The 20013-nt window shown below is 42.2% G+C and overlaps 1 protein-coding gene across 1 annotated transcript in view; it reads left to right on the top strand.

Annotated features, from left to right (window-relative positions):
* Nucleotides 1–305: 305 nt before the first annotated feature.
* The window catches only part of LOC306756440 (uncharacterized protein), a gene marked incomplete at its 5' end in the record, with an annotated part of 23633 nt that continues 3925 nt past the window's right edge, over nucleotides 306–20013 (top strand). Inside the window, 3 exons of the mRNA XM_079241169.1 lie at nucleotides 306–403; nucleotides 479–553; nucleotides 16126–16264. Coding sequence (XP_079097295.1) covers nucleotides 306–403; nucleotides 479–553; nucleotides 16126–16264 — 312 coding nt within the window. The remainder of the gene's footprint in view (nucleotides 404–478; nucleotides 554–16125; nucleotides 16265–20013) is intronic.

The following is a 20013-nucleotide window of genomic DNA, read 5'->3' as shown; positions in this document are numbered from 1 at the left end:
GTAAACCACTGTGTTTGTTAAGATGTGTTTGTTAGGAGACCTTTTGGCTTTGGTTCCAACAGATCTTTAAAAAGAAAAAAAAAATAGAGATTAACTCTGACTCCAGACAGCATGTGCTATATTTGTCCATTCAGTCACACTTACCAGAAAATATGTTCTTACCATGCAACCTAACTCACCTGCTTCCGAGACAACTCTGTGATTAATGAGACAGGTTTGCTCGTACCGGGGATGAAAGATAACGTGATTTTATTTTCAAGAGGTTTGCTGTCGTTAAGGGAGGAAAATTAAATGGCACCGTGTTGATGACACCTTACCAGATGGACGTATTGCCTCTGGGCCAGGTGATTGTCTGCTCACAGGATGACGACATCCCGTCTCACACTCATTACCACTCAGCCGGGTAGGGTGAAGTTGTGGAAGGATGGTCCATAAGTTGGACTTCATCTGGGTGTGTTTGTGTCCTTCTTGTCTTCAGGCAAGTGTCAGACCTTGTGCTGATCGATCCCATCCCAGAAGATGTTTTTGAAGAGGACCAGTGGAAGGACTACTGGTGAGTTTATTAATCATAAGAAAGACGCAACCAGAGAAGAAGAGGAGGAGTGGGAATGACAGAGCTGATGTAGAAATGGAAAGTTGTAATAAACCCTTAATGATAAGAAGGGCAACTATTAAAGTGAAAACGAACCCAAGAGGATGTAGAGGAGAGTGCACATAAAGATGACGGCATGTTTCATGAGTCAAACTGCAAATTCCACCTGTGTCGGCTAGCGGGAACATATGATTATCTCTGCTGGGCGGGGCTCATTAGCATGATTAATTGGAGGCCAAACAAACTCATTAACAATCTTCTGGCTTGAAACGGATGAGGGGACAACATGGGATGTGTCGTTGGTTAGGACAGAGTCACAGAAAGTGTAACAACGCCGCTTTAATCGTCCAGGCGAGATGGATGTCAAGTGGTCGTCGCCGTGGCAGCGTATATCTCGTTATGCTTTAATTATCAGACATGAGGTTGCCACTGATGATAAGTGCAGGGGAGGACTGTTGATAGAAGTGTCAGTTATGCAACTGTAATAGTCATTTAGATGGTTAACAAGTACAGCACGCTGCCACCAAACAGTTTTACACCACTGAGCGGATTTCAGCGAATGTGTCGTATAAATTAGCAAACCATCCCCAGCTTTTCCGTGTCACCAGCTGCAGAAAACCAGTTAGCTAAAATGTCCTCAGCAGATTTTCTTACACTTGGCTGAAAAGTAGATGCTTAGCTGTGATGCAGAGCGTTGTTACCTTTTAGCAGGAAGGGTCTTGTTCCAAAACTCAGCGAGAGTTTGAAGATTCTGTCTGTGTTTTCCTCCCACAGCCTAAAGATGTGCATGTGAGGTAATTAGTAGTTCTAACATAACGAATGTAGGAGTGTGCATGGTTGTATCAGCTGTGTGACGGACTGGCTCCAGACCTGAGCAGAATAAAGTAGCTTCTCGAGGATAAACAGATAAATGCTTGACCTGCAGGCAACGGGTGTGTGTCCAATGCCTTTTTGTTCAGTTTGTAAATGTCTGCCAGTTTCTGTTTAGTGTGTATTGTCTTGTGTTGTCTGTGCTGTTTGGAAGAAAAACCTGCACCATGAAAGCTGCTGGTTGTTCTTTTAACTTGAGCAGGATAGTGGTCAGATCCCTTTTAGGTATATAACACAGAAATCCTCCACACACACATGTGCATACACACTAACCAGCCCTTTTAGGTACACCTGCTCAGTTGCTATTCCATCAATCAAACGGCAGTAACGAGGTGCATTCAGTCAAGCAGACATGGTTAAGACAGCTTTCTGAAGGGGAAACTGAGCATCAGAATAAGGAAGAAATTGGATTTACATGACTGTGAACGCAGCATGGTTTAACATTTCATGGAAAATATTCTCTCATTTTTAAATTAATGGCAGCAACATTTTTAAATTAATGGCTCTGCCTCTGGTGGAAAGATGGGCAGAAGGTGGGCGGATTCCCCAATAAGTTAGCATCTGCATTTTTATCAACAAAGTTGTTTTAAGGTCTGAAACTGTTGATAATGCTGCTGGATATACTTTATGGACCACCAATGGGAAACTGGCCATTACTGGTATCTAGTTACACTAGAGGTGTGCTGCCATATGTTAGCACCTGGGGAGCAGTTGGTGAGTTAAAGACCCTTGTTCAGCGGTCGCACATTGTTTTACTTTCATCGTGAGTCCAGGGACTTAAACAGAAGTCCACCTGTATAACCTCTGGACCACCACTCCACCAAGCTGCTGTGCTGTTGCTATATTAACATACTGGAAGCTTAAACACAAAACAAAACTAAACAGATTTTCTACATGTGGGTTTTGTCCGAATGTCCACACTCTTCTCTTACCCCCCATTTACTACTCAGTGCTACACTATATAGCAGAGTGTGTAGTCCATTCACTCTGTTGGCGATTGGGACACGAAGCTGGCTATTTTCTCTTCGTTGCAGATCACGTGACGATACTGACTGTCACCACAGCAACCACCACGTGTCGTTCCAAACCCAATCCAAACTCATGTGAAGAAACTTTCTTAGATTGTATTTTATCTTATCTATGTTACATTTTTATGTTTAACAAATAAGGATATAAAATGAATGATCTTTAGTCTTTTCTTAACCTGCTTTGAAGTTCGTGTCACTTTGAGCTATTGCCTGCAATGCATTGTGGTCTATATTGACCTGTCTAGTGACCATCGATGTTCACTACTTTTCTTTTTGGGTAATTTTGAGTGCACTACTCTTTTCTCTCTAGACATTCAGACAAATCTAGAAAATAGAGAAAATAATGTGAGCACTACATGGGACATTATTTAGGGAATAGTGTTGACATTCGGACTCAGCCATGGTTTTAACAAAGCATCATGGTACTTACTGTAACACACAATACCTTCAGCTGAGCTTACGGCCTCTACCTTCTCTCTGTGCAGGGTCTGCGTTCATCTTTGTAAGTCAGAGAACAGAGGTTTCATTCCTCTGAAAGAGCTCTTCATAGGCCAGGTGAATGGCCACCAGGAGTTTGAGTAGGGCTGCTTGATTATGACAAAAATTATAATCACGATTATTTTGACTAAAATTGAGATCTCGATTATTTAACAGAATTATCCAGTATTTATAAACAAAGCTGTGCGTCGTGGTGTTCTCTGTTAAAAGACGGCTGATCTGAACCAGCTGGTTAACGCGTTGCTATGGTAACGGCCCGTAACGGAGGGATATTACAGTGTTTAACTCGCCGAACTATGTATAGGAAAATAATGCAGCCAGTTGTCACTGACAATGGTATAAACTATGTTTAGGTGAACTTCCACAACCTACTGCAGTTATTCTACATTGACCTGCAGCCGGAGCCGACTGAGACTGGCCGCCTGGGAGTGCTTTAGGACGGAAGAGGCTCCCGCTGCTCCTTCCTTACAGTAACTGCACAACAATATGAGCCTTCAAGTCAGTTGCCAAAACACCAGAAAAGTCTCTAATAACTCCAGTAAAAGCTGCTAGATTTGTCGCTTTTAACAAAAAAAGTCTCCAGATTTAGCGAGAAAGTCGCCAAGTTGGCAACAGTGTCTGAATGAAAGCAAAGCGGCGGTGGGAGGAGTTTACAGCACAGCGCTGCAACGCCAGAGACGCTCGATTAGCAGCTGAAGACAGCAGGAGAGGAAACTGCAGAGAGAAAAATAATCACACCCTTTTATTTTTATGATCGTTGAAAACCCAGATCGTACTGAGATTAAAATCCGATTAATCGCCCAGCTCTACGTTTGAGTCCTCATCATTTAATGGGACTAAATGTAGTTTAAACTCTGGTCATATATTGAAGCTTCACAAACACCTGCCACGATGTAAATCCTGTGTTCCTCTGCTTCAAACAGCGAAGTTGCAGGGTGCTCTCTGAGACGCAACACCATCAGAATATTGGAAACATCGCATCTCTGAGTTGTTCAGCGAACTCCATTTGCATGCAGTCATTGGTTTGAGGCGAGGCCTAAATATCAACCCTTTTTATTTTAACGGAAAATTTGTTCAACTTCCAATGCACAGAAATCCATCTGCAGGCAGATAAAGGTGATAGATGAAACTGGGTGAAGTCTTCTTCTTTGAGTTGCATTGAATAACAAATCGGATAAAAAAATGTCACATTTATTGAATTCCTAGTACAAGTTATCAGTTCCACTCCTCGTAAAACTGAGTTTTGCTTCACATACTGTCTCATATTTTGCTGCATCATTCAGAATCACTCAGCAGGAGTGACTAAACTCCCAGATCTGACAGAAAAGAGTATGCTAAGAAAGTGGTAACAGCCTGATAATGGAGTCATGCCCATGAGGATGTTTCCCGTCCACAGACCAATATTAGCTCGCAGCTTATATAAGCATGAGTCAAGCCAGATAAGAAATGGATCCCTGAAAATGGCCTAATTTGTACGTGACTCAAAGTGGAGCAACACCATTTATCAGGAGTACGTGTCCAATTATCCTCTGATTAATAGGCATTCATTTAACTGAGTACATGACAGTGCAGCCACAATCTAATTACTCTGTGCAGAAGCAATGCAGAAGTGAAATGAAGCAAAGACTTATATTTAGTGAGTAAAAAAAAAAAACATTTTATCATCTGTGCTTGACTTCCTGAGGGGTAAAAATAGAAGTAGGAGTGGAATACAGTGTACAGTATGGACATCTGAGACATGAAATGCAGCATTCACATCGTAGCAGCATCCCAGCTCCATTAGCATTCTGCAGCTTCCTTTTCTGCTTGTTTTCCTCTTTCTGCCCTGCAGGGTTACATGTAGGTGTGTGTGTGTGTGTGTGTGTGTTTTTCCCTCTCAGGTATGCGTTTATTAGCTGTCGAAGGTCTTACAGCATTTGGTACACAAGATAAGTGATTCAGAAGGGAGTGAAGCTGCACCTGAGCAGGATTGTAGGGGAGACTATCAGCTTTGCACTGGGACTGCAGGATTTACACATCAAAGAGCCGCTCATAAACAGAGACTCCCTCCCAAAATTAGTTCTGATACATCCCACAAAACGAATCACCGCCATCTCCTGAGAATGGCATGTATGTGTGTGTCTCTGTGTAGGTGTTGGCTTGTGCCCGCTGGTCGTAAAGGGTCAGCTTTTGCGTTCTTCTGCAGAATCGGCAGCATGTGCCTCAAGTCCTAGCAAGTATACATAATCCTGATAAACCAAGCATCGGGACTGGCCTCAGTGATTAGCAGAGGACAAACAGCATTCAGGATCACAGTTAGGGGTTGGAGTTATTCTGTCTTATTGCTGTGACTTTATGTCGCTGAAATGACATGGAGAGAAATAATAAACTCGTTAAACTGAACACACACTTAGGGGCAACTTTATGGTCGTGTTGGGTTGGAACTGCTTTCATTTTTAGTGTCATATGATTCAGCAAGGTGTTGGAAACATTCCTCAGAGATTTTTTATCCATGCCAACATGGATAAAACTGTGCTCATCATGGATGTGCACAGTTGCTGCACATCCATGATGAGAATCTCCCGTTCCATCAGATTCCAAAGCTGTTCTGCTGGTGACGATAACGCTTTCCCCCTCATCCAAACATGTAGAGACGTCTTCCCCTTTATATACATACACACGTCACCTTTCCAGGTAGCAATTCAGCACCCCATATTCACAAGGTGAATTACAGCCAAACAACTGGCTTTTGTAGACTTTTCTGATCTTTATAGAAGAGTGACAAGTGTCTGCTTGTCTTCTCTCTTACACCAAATATTCTGTTATGCGATGTTGTAATCCAGCCTTATTTTATAACATTAAAGACAACTTAATCAGACGCACAGTTGAATTTTGGGTCTCTGTTCGGAGTATTTTACTGTCATCATTAAACTCCTTGCAGAAAAGAGTGGAAGCCCATCTTTTATGTTCTTCGCTTGTCAAATTATCGCGATGAGTCATACTGGGTCTGCACCCAGTGCCAGCAGCCTGTCCTGGAGCTTCTCAAATGTCACTTATTAGAGTCATTTTCAGTTTTCTTCCAAGCAACGTAATGTTAAGCTGAGTACTGGTTAGTTTTACCTGCTTGTGCAGAAATGTTGGACTGAATCATGATCATGGAAACCATATTCTCGTTCATGTTTAATTCTTTAGTAGAGCTTTATGTTTTATTGTTTGAAAAAAAAGATGATTATTTTCCAAGCTGTGTATTTCTGTAGCAGCTTTTTCAGCTGAAACAGTCTATATTAGCTCTCCAGCCTGCTCAGATTGATCAGGAATTACAGTCTGCATGGCAGGTGTTGCAGTGAAGGGGGTCGTCCAGGTATGTGAGTTTCTGCCTGTCAGCCCGTTAACACTACTGGTTGTATTCAACCACCTAAAATAGTAAAATAGTATTTTTCTTTAGGTTTGTGCGCCGGTTATTATCAGAAGCTTTTAGTTTTTTAACGCTGCAGTCGAGCAATAACGAACGAAGCTGAAAGAAGCGTGAAGAGAAGATGGCAGGTTCTCATCCGTCAAGCTGTGACTTAGACCGAAGCTGTGACTTCAGGTGTCTGAACCTGTGACGCCTTCCTTAACGAAGGTTTGTCTCTGGTTACAAGAGGTGAAGTTACAGGGGTTGACTGATCTGTTTAAGTATTCTGCTCTGTTCAGTCTGTCCCTGCCTAGTTGTACCTGCTCAGCAGCTAGCGGCTGCCTGCCTGCTGTCTGCTAAATATCAAGTTGCAGACGAATCAGCAAACAACAGGATATGAGTTGCTGTGTGGACATTTCTGCTCAATCTGCACCAACGCTCGTGATTAATCTGGATCTCCTTGTCTCCTGTATGTGGAAACCTGTATTTCAGGGTATTCATAATGAAGAAAAACCTTGACATCTCACATAAAGCTGACTTGGAGTAAAGTTTTTGACAGTGTTACCCAGTAATTGTGCTAATGTATACAAGGGATTTTTGCTGCTGCATGCATTTAAGTTTTCATGGGAATCTGCTAGAAGGTCTCTTATTGTAAAGCAGGAATTTATAAGAAATAAACTGTGTGCATCTGCAGCAATAACACATATTCAGAACTTTCTGTCACTGCATCAGATCCACATGAAGGCGAATAACTTCCTTCACCCTGCATGCTGCCATGCAGAAAACTTACTGAAGGGTTCCATGCATGGACCTCCATCTCCTCAAAATCTTCTTTCAGTTAAGAGTAAATGTGTTGTGAGCATCTGTGCACCTTCGGACTAAGTGTGGATAATCTTTCTGCATCTCTTTTGCTCTCATGAGATGTAAAGAAGGCAACAAAATTTAATATAATACAAATACACACATGACATTTTGTGTAACACACCCATTAAAGCAGGCGTAGGCAACTCTGTTCCTCGAGTACCACAGTCCTGCAAATGTTAGAAGTTTCCCTGCTCCAACACACCTGATTCAAATCAATGGCTTATCAGCAGACTTGTGCAGAGCTTGACGACAAACTCTGCACAAGTCTGCTGATTAGGTCCAGGTGTGTTCCAGCAGAGAGACTCTTAACATTTGCAGGACTGCGGCACTCGAAGACCGGAGTTGCCTACGCCTGCTTTAATGTGTTGAAATAGCTGCAATCATGTGTAATAGTTGTAGAGTTTCCTCATGAGGCTTTAAAAAGACAATGATCAGACCTCTTTATGTGACTTCATTAATTTTTTATAAATTTAGTTAGTTGTAGCTAAAAGCTAGTCGGAGTGTGTCCATGTCCATTCATGGTTTAACTGGGAGACCAGGTGTGTGCCTGCGCGCACAGTTCTGCTGGTATTAAAGTGTTTTACAGAGAGCTAGTCCTACATGCAGCTTTAAAATATGGTGAGAAAGGCAATTTTGCAACTTTCTGCAGTTTTAGTTGTGAATCTATGCAGAGAACCTTGTGGTCGCTCTTAACGCTGATGTGTGTATATTCCCACTTGTACTGGTAAAGATCTGTAGATGTTAAATCATAGTGACAGCCAGGCTGACTGGACTCCAGATGACACATACCGTCATGGATAGAATACCAGCAGTGGGATAGAGTCCATAACTCCTTCATTTAATGTTTGTGTTCATTTTTATTCTCCAGTATGTGTCTCTGCTGTCTTTATTCAAGCAGTGTGTGTTCTGGGTACAACATTAATTGACCCCATAGGGAATATTTGCTCTGGGAACAGAAACTTTGGGAAATGCTGCAGTCTAATGGAAGGCTTCTTACAACGTCATGAGTCCTGATTGATTAGAGAACTCTGCTTTACTGTGTTGGTGCAGTTCAGTCCTCAGCAGCACCTGAACGTTTCCTCGTCCCTTCCCTCTGCATTGCGGGGGTTTGATTTTTACTTTCCAGCTAGAAAAACTGAATCAAAAGTATGAGTTAACTTCTATTTTTTTATCAGACTGAAATCTGCTAAATACAGTTCAAGGACAATCCAGGGTTTTCCAGAATAGGGCTCACCCGCCACCACGAGTTGACCCAAAACACTGATCCAATGTTCAAATCATTCCTGATTGGGATTGATTTCCTGCTAAAATGTTTTTATTTTTTTAAATATTTTTTTATTTTGGAAATTGTTTTAAGGTAACACCTCCTGGTTATTTTAGATTTAAAACAGATGCCGGTTTGTGGAGGACATGCCTTTGCAGCAACTTCTCCATGAGAGTTTATATTTGATGCAAAGGTAAAAGTTTTAAATGGAATCAATAAGCCTTTTGCTCCTAACAGATGATTATAATGACCTTTTTGTGGTATTGTGTGTTTAGTCCAGACTGAACATCATTTTTAGAAAAAATAAAACCTCATATTAAATGAGAAGCACGGCTGCGGTAGTATTATGGTTTGGGATTGCTTTGCTACCCCTGATTCCTGTGACTGCTTAGATCTATGTGTCAAAGAATGCTTGGAAATTTTAAGGTCTTAAGTCTAAAATTTTAAGCAGAAACTGGACTTTAGTTCATAGGAGAAAAGGTTAAAAATAAGAATAGATACTAGCCTTTAATGCAGGGTTGCACTTAGTTAAAATAAACAAGAAAGACAACAGCTGTTGATGTTTCTGTTTAAGAATCGGATGCAAACGGTTCAGATCGGTGCTGTTTCCAAGCAGACAAAATCTTTTCCCCTCAAGAAATGTTATAAAAGTCAATGATGTCAAACTTCTGACTGTCATCTGTGCATCTACTCTGTGTGTTTGTGAATACATGATGTGTGTGAGGCGTGTTTGCTGGGGAGGCTCTCAGTGAGGGCCCAGCAGCTGCCTGTCGGCAGGCCTGGGAGGAAGCGTGATTGAGTTATGAGTCTGAAAATGAAAATGACGCTTTCTGCCCCACTCATCATCCCACCTGCTCATCACAGCGCGCACACTCAGTCATGATCACGTCAACATTTATACATGCGCATGTTGCATGTATGCATATCACACACTCCGTTATCCACACAGCATGCTGCAGTTTGCAGAAAACAGACATGTTTGGCTCACCGGGAGCACGCTCCATATGACGGGCAGCATATGACCGTCGGCGTGACAACCAGCTTGCAACAGCTGCATCTCAGCTCAGTGTGAGGAAGAAGAGAGTTGGTATCCATACATTCTGTGCTGTGATAGCTGCAGGATCTACAGGCTTGAGAAAATTTCCACTTCCACTTTTCTTTTGATTTAAACATTGTAATTATATTCAGTTTGCTAATACTATAAGTGGCATTAATCAGCCGGCAGCCTGCTGATGGATGGAGAGGCAGCTGGAAGTAAGATGAAGCAATAGAAAAATGCTGTGAGGCAATTGATTAGATGTAACTTAACTCTGTCCCCTTCGAATATTTGTGTATTTAATTCAACTTTTTCAATTCAACTTTATTTGTATAGCGCCACTTCACAACAATGTTGTCACAGGGCACTTTACATACATGAATCAACATACACATCATTTCGAGCCAATTCATACATATCCTATAATAGAAACCAACTGATTGCATCGAGTCATGACCTGGATCCAGTCCCCCATCCTGAGCTGCACGCGGCGACAGTGGGAAGGAAAAAACTCCCCTTTAACAGGAAGAAAACCTCCGGCAGAACCCGGCTCAGGGAGGGCAGCCATCTGCCTCGACTGGTTGGGGTGGAGAGGACAGGAAAGACAGATCAACATCTACAACTGCACTATTGGCATATATTTATACATTATTATATTAGAGTAATAGAGCGAGGTACATCTCAGTGCATCAGGTAACATCCCCATTGCTGCATAAGTAAAGGATGGCTAGACTACCCATAACTATAAGAGCAATGAGCAGAACCTGGACAGTTGGGTCCCGTACATGCAGACTCCAACTCAGGAGATGCTCATATCCTAACTATAAGAATCATGGAAAAGGAAGGTTTTCAGCTCGATCTTAAAGGAGTGGAGGGAGTCTGCCTCCCGAACCCACGGTGGGAGCTGGTTCCATAAGACAGGAGCCTGATAGCTAAAGGCTCTTCCTTCCATAGAACTCTTTGAGACTCTGGGAACCAGCAGTAAACCTGCAGTCTGAGAGCGAAGTTTAAGGCACCTTTGAGTGCTTGAATTTAAAATTGTGAGAACATTTGCGTGTTTAAAGATGCAAACATCCATCTGCAGCGATCAAACAGTTATATTCTGAAACACAAATCGTCCACGCTTCATGCGTGCCGGCGCCTCATGCTTCCCCAGCTTGTGATTCATTATGATTCACATTGTAGTTCTTAATGGTTCCCAGAGTGTCAACCTCTTCTCTCAGCCATCTCCTGACTCAGCTGCTGCACAGTCCCCCCCCCCCCCCCCCCCACACACACACACACCTCATGCTGAGACTCCCAGATGACTCAGGAATGCCAATTAATTGTAATTAGAACCACTGTAAGCGTAACTACTGCTATTGCGCTCCACTAATGAAGCAGGCCTGCCGTGGCCTCGGTCTACTTACCCCAGTGTAATCTATAGTATTGATGCAAGGAGGAAGGCTGGAAGCCGAGGAAGAGGCCGGACTGACGTCTGTTGTGGTGCAAGAGTGACACCTTGTGTTTAGACTTATTGTTACACTCCAGGTCTGGAAGTTGGTCTGCTGTATGCTTGTTACAAATGGCTGTAATGGTTTGCTTTACGTCTGTCAGACTAGAAATGAAGTAGAAACTGGGAGGATTCATAATGTGTAAGAGAGCAGTTTTATCTTCCCTTCATTCTCCATGAAAGATTGAGTGAATACTTTGTGTCATATATGTCTTTTTCCTTCAGTAATGAAAAAGTTTATCAACATGTATCAAATGCAAAACTTCCCTAAACTTAAAAATCAGATTTTGGTGAAAGAAAGAGATTCATTTTATGTGAGAGACTTCAATGTGGTAGTTGAGAGCCAGGTTTTAGCAGGTTTTTAGATGCTCTCAGTCCTTTTAAAACACCAGGCTGGGCCAATGTGAAGCACATGCCAGCAACTTTTAGGCTCTTATTTATGTAAATCCGGTGCGTTGCAGCAGGGAAACAGCTAAAAGCTACAGGAGAGTGACTCTAGGACCAGAGTTTCAGATCCTTGCTTTATTTTTGTGGCTTCAAAGCATCAAATGTAAGGAAAAGTAGTATTTAAAAAAAGCAACATTAAAGCTAGAATATGACATAAAATGTATAAATAATTCAAAATAAAAGCCGGAAATGTGCAGAAATGATTCAAGAAGGGTTCCTAGAATCCACTTATTGATAATTTCATACTGTAGGCCTTAAATGAATATTAAACAGAGGCTTTTCTCTGAGCATTAGTTTGTTTTACACTGTGTTGAAAAGTTTTTTTTGTTTAATTTTGTGTGAGAAAATGCTGAACTTGAATCTGGATTATTGAGTTTACTGAGGTTTATGTTACACGCTGCAAGGTTTCTTAACCAACAGATTACAGTTTATGTAGATAAGGATGAGTCTGTCTTGCTGTAGTTTCGGAGTTTAGTTGGGTAACAAACAAGAAGGTTACTGGTCAGTTCAGTCCACAGCCTGCTGGTTGGACCCCCACATTCCTCATTTCACATGATCACAAGATGCCACACCCCCATGTCGCCCCTCCAATCTGTTCCTCACTTGTAAAGGTCTTTGCATAACAGTGTCTGTTAATTGAATGCAGTGTTGTGTAATTACACAGACTTGACTCTGAACCGTTCCACGTGTTCTCACCATTAACACCAGCAGCACTAACAGAGATGACTTCACCGGTTGGTGCGTGTTTCAGCGAAGAGGAAAACCTCTGTGATGTCCTGAACTCATCAGTAACTCTGAAGCGTTGATGTGGTGCTCAAAGCTCGAAACAGCGAAAGGCTTGCCATCCCGCTCCGCTTTGCTCGCCCTACATTTGCTGTCAGGAATAAAACGATATTGTTGTTTTGACACAGTTATTTGCCGGAGTTGCTCTCAAGGTGGTTCAAGGCTGTTCCAGATTGCTAGACGCTCAGCAGCTGGAAACTGAAGTAAAAATAGCAACTGTGTAGGAGACTGTTGAACCAATTATACTGGAGTAAATCCTCTCATCCTGTAAGATAGACTGGTTGCAGCGACTAGTCTGACAGACAGCAATGGAAACGTTGTGTCTAAGAATAATATGATATAAACTCATTGGCCACTTCATTGGTTCAACTGTGCTGGTACCTATTTTTAACCCTTTTTGCTTTTCAGAACTGCCAAAGTTCTTGTTTAGAGATTTAGCTCCATGTTGACATCAGAGGATGCTACACTGTGCTCATAATGGGACGAACATGTTCAGCAGCAACACTCAGGTAAAGCTGCGCTGGTTAAACAATATAACATTGGTACTAAAGGGCTCAAATGGTGACAAGAAATTTTCCCCCACACCATCAGCCAGTAGCCTCATGCGTTGAATGCTTCATGTTTTCATGGTGGTTTCAGCACAGGGGTGCCCAAGTCCAGTCCTGGAGATCTATCATCCTGCAACCTTTAGATGCAACCCCTATCCAACGCAGCAGAGTCAAACAGCTGAATTCCTCTTCTGCATGTCATCCAGCTCTGCAGAGGCCTGCTAATGAGCCTCTTATTGGATTCAGGTGTGTTGGAGAAGGGTTGCACCTAATTCCAGCAGATTCTGATCCTACCATGTCAATGTGGAGCTGAAATGGAGACTCATCAGACCAGCAACGTTTTTCCATCTTCTCTTGTCCAGTTATGGTGAGTGTGTGTGAATTGAAACACTCAGACCAACAACCAAGCCACGTTCAAAGTCCCTTAGATCTCCTTTCTTCCTGTCTCTGATGCTCAGTTTGAACTTCAACAAGTTGTCTTCATGTCTGCATGACTAGATGCAGTGAGTTGCTCCCATGTGATTGGCTGATTAGATATTTGTGCTAAAGTGACCGGTATATTTAGCCTAGACGTGCATTTAGGAAAGTGTTTCAGCATGGTCTGCTATGTACATATGTTGGAAAGGGCCTAAATGTTCCTTCAGTGTATGGACTAACATCACATATTTATCTAAGCCATCCAAGGTGATCAGTGTTCTCCAAACAGTGAGACATTTGGAGAGAGAGACTGCACCTGTCCACATTCATATTCCTGCCTTCTTTGTGATGTTCTATTGGCACTTTTAAAGGAAATGTTCCACTAGCATAATAGTTAGCTGAGCCTCGTGTAATAGTGCATGTTTAAAGGTTCGACGTTCATTGTAGTAGTTTGCAGAAGCTTGTGTAATAGTTCATGTTTTGTGTGTGAGCAGGCTCTCAGGTAACAGAGGCCTTGCATATGGAATGAGATGGTAATGAGGAGGAGGAGGAGGAGGAGGAGGAGGGGAGCCTTATCGCTACAGGGCCAAATTCCGACAGTGAATTGCGTAGTTGTAACAAAAGTAACAGAGCGTCCATTCAGCCTGCACTAATCCAGATGGGAAAGTCAAACAGCAGAAAGTCCACGGCACAAACTCATTTCATCACTTTATTAATTTAGATATTGCCTCCTCGCTCCTGTGGGGAGGAAAAAAAAAAAAAAGAAGAAGAGCCCCTCTGAAATGACCAACATCGGTGAGGCGTTTTGCTCTACATGGTTCCCCCACTTCGTCTCCTGCCGTTATCTGTTTAATTCATCCCACCAATCTTGGCTGTCTTTACCCACTAAATTTCCCTTTGACACGCATGCCTTGCTTCGCATAATCCTCACTCGGGGGCAGAATTAAAAATGGAAAAAGAGGAGGGAATAGGACAGGTGGCTGGAGAATCCTTGAAATAATGTTCAATGCCAGTCCCAGGAATGATTTGACCAGATTTGAACTTTTGGTTTTTGAGGGGGGGAGGGTGTAGGCGTCGGTGGCGATAGGGAGAGAGAGTCACTCCTTCTCATCCCCTCCCTTCCCTAAAGCTCACCCTTTATTTTTGGAAGCAAGAGGTAAGAAAAGGGTGACAGGTGGAAAATGTGCAGAGCCTGAGAAGTCTCCTAAGAGCCGGGTCGAAGAGTCAGCTCCAAACTGTGGTGGCAGAATGACTTCTGGGGGAAAACTGCAGCGAGGAAGATGAAAATGTCAAAGTGTCACTCTCCAGAGGTCCGATATGAAAAGTTTTCTCTGTCTGCTGGAGACTGAGAATTAGAACAGACCACTTGTTTCTTTTTTCCCCCCTCTGTCTGTATCTATTATTGACCTGAAGGGAGCGTTTTTCTCCACCATGAATATGGCAGATACCTTATCTTGCACTGCTGTTTGCGGCAGCTCAACACCCATTCTCTGCTGCTGGAATCAGCTTTATCTGACCAATCAGTGCTGACAAGCATTGTCGGAGCAGATCTTGATAACATCAAGCTGCAGTTCTTTGGGTAGCAGCATGTCGTATCAAAGCGCAGGTGAAATGGGATATTTTACACATGAAAAGTGCATGTTTATGGTGGCGGTTTGATAGGATATGTGGGGTAATAATGGAAGCAATGATGTGCTGAAGCCTGCTGGTGGGAAATTGCAATTTCCTGAGGCGAGCACCGCTGCCTTGTGCTGTCAGTTTTGAGCATTATTGAGCTGCAGTGCTAACATGATCGGTCAAATACACAGATAATGGACTGAAAATAGGAAATTAGTGTTATGATAAGTGATCAGTTGCCTAAAATACTCATTAAGCGACAAGTCTTGCCTCATGTTGACTGTAAAGCACACGCAGATGACAAAATGTCCTCAAGGTTAGTTTAACATCTCTTTTCTGAACTTGCACTGAACACATTTCAAAGCTTCAGATAAAATCCCAAAAGTTAAGGCTCATAAAAATACAGTTTTATATTCAGATTATCTATTTCTTTGATTTATGCCGTTATAGCTGCTATATTTCATGACAAAGACGTAGCTGCTTAGAGTTGTTGTGCCTAAATTCCAAGATTTCCTGCCCTTTTTGCACAAAAACACAACAAAATTAGTGAATAACTAGCATTAAAGTTGATTTATTGGTAGTTTATTGTAAGTATTGATGAGAGGATGCAGCGAGTCTGGCCCAGATCAGGCTGAAACGTGTGCAGGGCGGTGTAGGGGACAGATCTACGGCGTGCTGGCTCCGTGTAAGGGAAGGCTGCGCGGCACAGCGATGGCGGCAGCAGGCGTACGGCACTATTGATTGGGCTCCACAGGCTGAGACCAGCCAATTCTGAGCACCAGTGAGCTGAGACCGATTGGGCCTCCTGAGTTACAAAATCCTACAGCTCTTCTTCTCTCATCTGTCAAAAAACCCCAAAAAAAACGAAGAGCGTTTCTCGTTCTCCAGGCAAATTCGTCTTGCAGTTCTTCCCAGAGAAAGTTTGAGATTATATTTGTGGGTTTTGGAAAATACCTTTGAACTTTGTTTTGTGAAAGACGACCTCAGAGAAAGAGATAGATCATTCTGGATTATTTATAAGCACTTGTTAAAATGACATTGCATCAGCTTTACAGACCATAATCCTGCTTCAGCAACACTGCTGCTACATCAGAAGGCATCCATTTTCCTTATAAATCTAAAAGAAATGTATTGCATGCTATTATATGTGTTTAAAACTCAGCTACTTGCCAGAATTAAACATGTAGAACAAACCAAACCAACAGGAAGGATTTATAATGAACCATTTGGGTAGAAATCGGTTTCTGAATTCACTGAAAGCTGATGACTTAACCGTTGTCTCCCTGCGTTTTGCAGGTATGGGAAGCTGCTGCCGTCTCTCCAGGCCCGGCAGTTCTCAGCGGCGACAGGACTGAGCCGCATGCTGCTCATCATGGGGGTGATGGAACCGCCGATGAAAGGCGAAAACGTCTCCGAGGAAGTCATCCAACGGCAGGTCAGCACGCAAACATGCTGCAACGCATCTGCAATAAAACAGGAAAAAGCTGCAGAAATATTCATTCTGTCAGGTCAGAAGTGAATCTAAAGGTAGTTTGTCATCATGGTAGGAAAGGTAAGGCCAGTAAATGGTGCGGTTTGAAACATGAGAAGGAAATGGAGCTGTGTTGCCGACTCTTACACAACTTCCCTCCCATCCTCCCCGCGCAGCCACAGGATGGTGCTAGTGTGAGAATAATCACGCCTCCTCCTCAGCAGAGATGAGAGCAGGTGATGATTGTCTTCACGCCGTCAGAGACTGTGTGTTTGGCATGACATGACACCGCACGTCACTTATAAATAAATGGAAACGGACCCGGCTTCCACGGCGCCTGCTGTAATGCAAAGCTTAGCCGCCTGACAGCTCGCATCATTTGTGAGGAAACTGCTGTTCATATGAGCTGCAGGTATTTTGTGTTTTGCAGATGAGGGGGTGTGTGTTTTGTCCCTATTCAGATCTGCAGCTGAATCACACACACAGTTGTGGCACTCGTGCCTGTCATGAACTCCTGTAGTCATTTTCCACCTCCTATGGAAAACATCCCAGGTGGAGGAGGAGTAGTGAACAGCAGGCGGTATCTTAAAGGAAAAAACATTGCAAAAAGCTCTTCATACATAGAAACACACCAGCTCATACGCGTGCTGCGTGTGTTTTAGGCAGCAACGCTGAGATTGTTGCAGTTTGTGTTTCTATTTATGCATTTACAGAAACACAACTTGGCCTTTAATGGCCCTTTATGGGCACGCTGTGACATTTCTCTGCAGCTGTCTGAGCGATCTGGCCACGTCTGCTCGGGGATGAATGCGAACAGTTCGTTAAGACGCCTTGTTCTGTGCTGCCAGCCGCCCACAATTTGATGGCGGCAGTGATGAGGGACCTATTTCAGCTTTTCAAGTATTACAGTTGTTGCCAAGGAGATAAGGACATCATTGTGCTTGAATTCTCCAAGGACAGAAAAAAAGGTTTTGTCGACAGGCTAGCGAAGGTTATAATGTGCACACACACACACACACACACGCCGGCAGACCGAGCTCAATAGAGCATGCAGTCCATTTCTCAAGGGCATGTTCTGTAACCATTGCTTAATTGAACTGGAGCAGAATTGTTTGCTACAATGTTAACGGCACCTCCAGCTATCAGGTCGCATCGCGTGTGGATGAGGGACACAGTTAAAGGGAAATTCTGCTCAATTTGAGACTCTGATTGTGCAGCTTGGTGCTCTCTCCCAGCTCTGAGCTAGTGGGTCAGAATGTGATTTCAGACGCGATATTAGTGTTTCCGCTCCATTGAAAGGGCTTGACTCCGCCTTGACTGCATTACAATAGGCCCACAATAGCAAGAGTTAATTCACCGCGCCTTATAAATACACTTGTGCAAACTGTAGATGGAATGAAGGAGGTGTAGAAGGATGTTTCTGCATTAAAGTGTAAAGATCGTTGCTTTCAGTCTCATGTCGACAGTTTGTGGAGACACTGCGGGGATCTGGAGTGTCTGCAGATAAACTGAAGCCATTGTTTATTTCGGTGCACATGAAATGGACCCAAACCTGTCAGTGCTGCATGTGCTGATACGGACTTGGAGCGAAATTAGGCGAAAGGGGTGGCTTGCTGTGACTGTGGAGCAGGTTAATTAACATGTCTGCCAGCTGACTAACAGAATAAATCTTTTATTGGGGTTCGCTCTGATTATTGCTGGAAAAGGAACTCGTAAAGAGTTATCTTATGTAACAAAAACAGCGACTCTCATCCAGGATGAACAGCTCCAGTGTCCTGCCAGATGTTCAGAAAATGTCTTTACCTAACCGCTTTTCAATTCACCTCACTGGAAAACATTGTGAAGTGGAGGAAAGGTGAATTTTTAAGCCAGTTTTGGGGAAAAAAAAAACATCACAGTCAACAAAAGATCCTGATGAAGCAGTGAAACGACATGAATCCAGTTGCAAAGTTGTGGCTGCAAGGAATTATGGGATGAAATGAGCAGCTTTTGGTCAGAGATGCTCCTGTGTGAAACAGTTACAGGGAATTATAAGAGTTTGCTGTTTAGCAGAACTCTTCCAGGAATCCTTCACAAACTTGAGGAGATCCTGAAACAAGAAAAGAAGGTATAAATCAAATCTAACTTTATTTGTATAGCACTTTTCGTGCTTAAAAACGATACAAAGTGCTGTACATAATAAAACAATTTACATCAAAATAGATAAAACACTAACACACATACACATCCCCTTTCACCCACCCTCACCCATGCCCTATTAGCCCTATAACAGTTAAAAGAAGATGAATGGCCAGGTACATTTGTAGCAGATGTGCACCAGATAAGGAAACGATATTCTCAGGGTGTGTGTACACAAAGGGCTAACCCCAACCACGACCACCCATAAGATTGTAAAACATCTTTAGCTTCTTGTGCTCCTCTGTTCCCTGCACCTTTGCTTCTTCCCCGCCATCTTCCTCTGACGCAACATCAGTTCCTCGCTCTGTCTCGCTCCTTCTGTCACTCTGCTGCGTCTACATCACTACTTCTGACCTTTACTTGCCCATCCTTCTCCATCCCATAATGAACAAGACACACTCTGCTGTTACAGAAGGATACTGACATACTGTACATTTACCACATGTAGCTTGTAAACAACGCAGTACATTCATCCCAAATAGTGGGATAGTAATAGTAATATAATCAGGACATAGAAATATGCTTTTCCATGAATATCTTTGCAGTCTTAGAAACAGTTTCATGTCGTTGTTCTTCTCTCCCAGCTGGTCAGGGACCTGCAGCAGAGAATACTAAAGCTCCAGTTCCACAACAAAACAAACTCGTTTATTCATTTTCTCGACCACTTTTTCCCTTTCAGTGTTGTTGGGGGGGCTGGAGCCCTGGGCAGGTCGCCAGTCCATCACAGGGTCACAAACAAAACTAAGGAATATATTTATGTTGGGAAGGTTTATTAAATGTCTGATGTGCACAGATAAAATGAATGTGGTTACAGAGCAGGTGTGTTTTCACCTGTACACACTCTGATGGAGGGGATGAGAAGTAAGTAGATGGCACTATTTGTTTACACTGTGGCTCGCCAACGCTGGGTAACCGTCACTGTTTGAAGAAAAAAAAGACTAAAATTCTAGCTCAGAAGTAAGTAAAGCAAACCAAAAAACATGGCGCTGGTGAAGGAAATGATGCTACTGCATCACCGAACATCTGTCTGTCCGTTATGCTGGAGCACATTACAGTTGATACTGGGTTGCAGGACATAAAGACACAAAACTCTTAAACTGCAGGCATGTCATCTTATTTACATGTTTTATATAAAGTAAAATTATAATGTATGTGTATATATTTATATAATTTTATATATATATATATATATATATATATAATATATATATATGTATATCTATATATATATATATATATATATATAATATATATATATATATGTATATCTATATATCTATATATATATATATATATATGTATATCTATATATCTATATATATGTATATATATATATGTATATCTATATATCTATATATATGTATATCTATATATCTATATATATATATATATATATATATATATATATGTATATCTATATATCTATATATCTATAATATATATATATATATATCTATATATATATATGTATATCTATATATCTATATATATATATCTATATATATATATATATGTATATCTATATATCTATATAT

This window comes from Telmatherina bonti (assembly GCF_933228915.1).
Source record: "Telmatherina bonti genome assembly, chromosome: 5".
Classification (NCBI taxonomy): domain Eukaryota; kingdom Metazoa; phylum Chordata; class Actinopteri; order Atheriniformes; family Telmatherinidae; genus Telmatherina; species Telmatherina bonti.
The sequence above is the reverse complement of the archived record's forward strand: the minus strand, read 5'-3'. Positions and strand labels throughout refer to the sequence as shown.